This window comes from Pelecanus crispus, chromosome 6 (assembly GCF_030463565.1).
Source record: "Pelecanus crispus isolate bPelCri1 chromosome 6, bPelCri1.pri, whole genome shotgun sequence".
In the NCBI taxonomy this organism is placed as follows: Eukaryota; Metazoa; Chordata; class Aves; order Pelecaniformes; family Pelecanidae; genus Pelecanus; species Pelecanus crispus.
This window is the reverse complement of record NC_134648.1, coordinates 70,820,699-70,824,936: the sequence shown is the minus strand read 5'-3', so window position 1 is coordinate 70,824,936 and position 4,238 is coordinate 70,820,699. Positions and strand designations below refer to the sequence as shown.

At 59.5% G+C, this 4,238-nt stretch overlaps 1 protein-coding gene across 2 annotated transcripts; it reads right to left on the bottom strand.

Moving 5' to 3' along the window:
• Positions 1-1,061: 1,061 nt before the first annotated feature.
• On the bottom strand, positions 1,062-3,787 carry BMP4 (bone morphogenetic protein 4). 2 transcript variants are annotated; one of them, XM_075712728.1, is made up of 3 exons: positions 3,724-3,787; positions 2,881-3,204; positions 1,062-1,903 (listed from the first exon to the last, which is right to left on the bottom strand). In XM_075712728.1, the coding sequence occupies exons 2-3, from the start codon at positions 3,056-3,058 to the stop codon at positions 1,062-1,064; spliced, it is 1,020 nt and encodes a 339-aa protein (XP_075568843.1). In that variant the 5' UTR covers positions 3,059-3,204; positions 3,724-3,787. The 2 variants fall into 2 exon arrangements, with proteins under 2 accessions (XP_075568843.1, XP_075568841.1); XM_075712726.1 differs by having other exon boundaries at positions 2,881-3,257; positions 3,728-3,756.
• Between the last annotated feature and the right edge of the window lie 451 nt (positions 3,788-4,238).

The window sequence follows — 4,238 nt, the reverse complement described above, 5'->3', positions numbered from 1 at the left end:
AGGAAAAAAAAAAAAAAAAAAAGCATCATGCACCCTCACCCTGCTCCCTTCCCACTCCCACGATTGCTGAGGACACGAGCCCCATGCACGCACCCCACCATGCCAGCCCAGGGCACTGCTCCCTATTTTCCAAGCCAAGCACAGTCCGTCCGATGCGTTTGAGCCAGGGATTTCAGGCCCTAGACACCTCCAACTGTACCTGCTCGGCTCCGATCACCTTCCTGCTCGGAAGCAATTTGGAAAGGCCACAGCACAGGTAGCTATTAGCTGACACATATTTAACTGCTCCAGGTATCTTTTTTTTTTTTTTTTTTTTTTGGCATTGTAATGGGGCGATTTGATCTTCAAAGGACCGTGCAAACCTTTGAAGCTTCCCAAAGAAGCCAATCTCCAGTGGGGAAGAGGGGGGGGAAATGTTAATAGTTTTAAAACCTGGGGAATCCTGAAGATGGACGAAGGGTATAAAACCCAGTGGGTTTAGCATAAAGCCCTCAGGTAAACCTTCACCTTCTTTTCAAATGCATTTTTGGTGGGTTGCTTTGCAAAGGCTTGGGCCAGGTTAGCAAGGTCGGCTCTATTCCCAGCGGCCGGGAGAAGCAGCTCTTAATCTCCAGGGACCCTCATCTCCCAACGTGGCACAGCCCCAGCACAGGGGGATCCGCGGTACCTCGGCGAGAAATAGAAAGACTAAAATTTGCAAAGCTTTTAAGGGGGAAAGGGGTGGGAGGGAGAGCGGGGGGGTGGGGAGAAATGAGAAGGAGAGAAGATATATTCCCTGCTGCACTCCCAGCCAGCACAGCCTCAGCAGCACCCTGAGAGGCGAGACACAAAATGCGTTTACCTTTAAAATAATGACTCATTTTATTTTTTTCTTTTAATATGTAGTTATAAATATATTTTGTCAAAATATATGATCATTATTGTCAAAAACATTTGCACATAAAGTCATAAATAAGGTCAAGGTGAACGTTTAGTTTAGAGAAGAGTCCAGCTATAGCAAGCAGTTCTGGGGTGGGACGGGAGGGAGAGAGAAGGGGAGGAGAGGGCAGCGGGGAAGGGGGTCAGCGGCACCCGCACCCCTCCACCACCATCTCCTGGTAGTTTTTCAGGACCACCTTGTCATACTCATCCAGGTAGAGCATGGAGATGGCGCTCAGCTCCGTGGGCACGCAGCAGGCCTTGGGGATGCTGGAGTTCACGGAGTTCACCAGCGTCTGCACGATGGCGTGGTTCGTGGAGTTGAGGTGGTCGGCCAGAGGGAAGGGGCAGTCCCCGTGGCAGTAAAACGCCTGGTACCCCGGGGGTGCCACGATCCAGTCATTCCAGCCCACGTCGCTGAAATCCACATAGAGGGCATGGCGGCGGCAGTTTTTTTTGTTCTTGCGGGAACGCTGGTGCTTGGGGCTCCGGCGGGCTCTGCGGGTCAGCGCGTGGCCTTGCCCGTCGTGCCCAAAAGTGACCAGGAGCGGCCTGAGCTGAGCCCAGTCCCCGCGCCCTTGAGGTAAAGATCGGCTAATCCTGACGTGTTTGCCCTGATGAGTCTGTGCATGGTGGAGGTGGGTCACCTCGATCACCAGCCCGTGGTTCGGTTGCTTGTCCTTGGTCCACCGGATCACAGCCGGGCTCACATCAAAGGTCTCCCAGCGCGTCACGTTGTGGTGCACCAGACGCGTGTCCAACAGGCGCGTAATGGCCTGGGCGCGCTCCGACAGCGGCTTCATCACTTCGTAAATGTTTATCCGGTGGAAGCCCCTCTCCCACGCCGCGCTCGGCTCCTCCACCTGCTCCCGGTACAGCCGCAGCTCCGCCGAGGAGATCACCTCGTTTTCCGGCACGCTGCTGAGGTTGAAGACGAAGCGGATCCGGGGCGCCTCGCTGGGACCCGGGACGCTCTCCAGGTGCTCTGGAGGGGAGCAGGGCGGGGGTTGGTGGGGGGAAGCGGTACAAAAAGCAAACAAGAGCACGTCAGCCTCGGGGCACCCAGCCACAGCCCCCGGCGCAGCCACAGCACGCACCCACGCTTCACCTGCCTGGCAAACGCCGGCACCTCTCCGCTCCCCCGCGCATCCCTCCCGGCTGGACCCGGAGCGGCGCCTGCCCCGGCACCGCTCGCTCGCCCTCCGCGTGCCTGTGCCCGGACTGGGTCACCCCTTCCCGTCTCGCTTCCCTTTTCAGGGAGGCTTTTCCCCTTTCGCTCCCCCCTCCCCGATCTCTCCAAAATCATCTCCCCGGCGAGGTGCGGCGCCACGGAGCACAGAGGTGCCTTGTTACGGGGCGCAGAGGGCAGGGGGAGAAAGAGAAGCAAATTCCAACGCAGTAATGATGCGGCTGGATTAATAATTCAGATTTACTTTGGAAAAGAAACATCCGCTAGGAAACATTTGGATCAGATTACAAGGGCCTATTGAATAAACCTTATAAACACACAGCTGTAAGTATTAAATTCGAGTAGGGGGGTTTTTTTTGGATTTTTTTTTTCTTAAGAGCAAAACCAGGCAGCAATCGCTTTGATAGTTCAAAAGAAACACACCAGGGGCGAGATCCCGCCCTCACTTTACTCCCGCATCCGATCCAGAGCCATTAAATCCACGCGAGCCCAGGGAGTGACCCCGAGGCAGAGGCACCGAAGGAAACTCGCTGTTGTCAACAGAAGCAAAAGCACCTCAAAATATGGTCAAGCTCGGGTTAAGCACAGGATGCTGGAAAAAATACAGAGCAGCACGCCTGTCACCCACACACAGCAGGCTTGGGGAGGAGGTTTTCCTCCCGTAAAATTTAGGGCCGGGCACGTCCTGCTTCTAAATGCATTTGCGAGCGTCCAAACGCAAGGAAATCCCGATCGCTACTGGGGCTGGGAATTTACCTCCTCCCATCACTGACCTTCATGGTGGAAACTCCTCACGGTGTTTGCCCGGCTGGTCGATCGCTCAGGGTACTGCAGGCTAATTTCCTGGAGGCTTTCCTCCTCTTCTCCAGACTGGAGTCGATAGAGATCCAGCATGTAACTAGGAATGACGGCTGACTTGCTGGGCTGAGGCCGCCTTCGCAGCCCAAACATCTGCAGCAGAGTTGTTTCGAAACCCCGCAAGAGTTCATGGCTTTGGGCAGAGCGGCGTCCGGATCCGGCTTGTCCCTGAAGCTCTGCGACTTTCTTCCTGCCGGTCTCGGGTATCAGGCTAGCATGGTTTGTACCTCCTAGCAGGACTTGGCATAGTAGGATGACCGTCAGCATTCGGTTACCAGGAATCATGGTGTCTCTGGGGTGTAAAAAACGCAACAACAAACAACAAGGAAAGTCAGGATGAGAAGCAACCTCCCCCCCCACCACCACCACCACCACCCCCTCCTCCTCCTCCTCTTCCGAATAAACTTAATAAATGGCAAAACGACACTAGAAGCCCCCGAGCGCGGGCAGGGACTAGCCGCTGGCCCCGGGCTGCTCGCCACCCGGGCAGGCGGCTTTGGGGAGCATCCCGGCCCCGCTCGCCCCGCCGGGCCGGGGCGAAGCTGCGGAGGGGCCGCGGTGCCCGGCGGGGAAGGGGCGCCCGGCGCGGCGGGACCCGGGCAGGGGTGCGGTGGGCCGCGAGTTCGCGTCCCGCCGCCGGAGCCCCGGGGGACGAGAACAAAATAAAGTTTTTAAAAAAAAAAAAAAAAAAAAAAGACTAAAATAATGAAAGCCAAAAAGTCGAGAGCGAAGCCGAGGAAGAAGAGGGCTGTACTCACTGACAGCAAGCAAGGCATATCAGCACAGTCCATGATTCTGGAGAGCCAGCCCGGACCCAGCGCGCCGAAAGCCCCGGGGCAGCGGCTGCCGAGCGCCTCCCGCGATCGCCGCCCGGGCGCAGTGCGGCCGCCGCCGCCGCCGGCCCCGGTTTTCTTCCCGGCCCCGCAGTCACGTGGAGCCGCGCACCCCGCCAGCCCGGCCCGGCCCGGCTCTGCCCGCCGCCCCCGGCCCGCCCCCGGCCCGGCCCGGCCCCGCGGGGGACGGCCCGGCCCGCCCCGCCGCCCGCGCCCGGCTGCCGGCCCGCGGCGCCCCGGGGAGGGGAGCGGAGCGGAGCGGAGCGGAGGGGCTGCGCCCGGGGGTCGAGCCGGGGCGGCGGGCGTGGGACGGGGGCGGCTCTGCGGGGTGCCCCGGGGGGCTCCCCCCCGCCCCCGGCCCGCTCAGGTGCATCCCCCGCGGGACTGGGGGTGCGGGGCCCCCTCCTGCCCCGCTCTCCCTGCGCACGGCCGGGGTGGGC

Bases quoted from the DNA above. Each gene is read 5' to 3' on its own strand.
- BMP4 (XM_075712726.1), bottom strand. From the start codon at position 3,756: ATGGACTGTGCTGATATGCCTTGCTTGCT. The intron at 3,258-3,727 runs GTCAGTGAGTAC...TTTACACCCCAG, and splicing joins GCTGATATGCCTTGCTTGCT to AGACACCATGATTCCTGGTA. The intron at 1,904-2,880 runs GTCAGTGATGGG...GCTCCCCTCCAG, and splicing joins GAGGAGTTTCCACCATGAAG to AGCACCTGGAGAGCGTCCCG.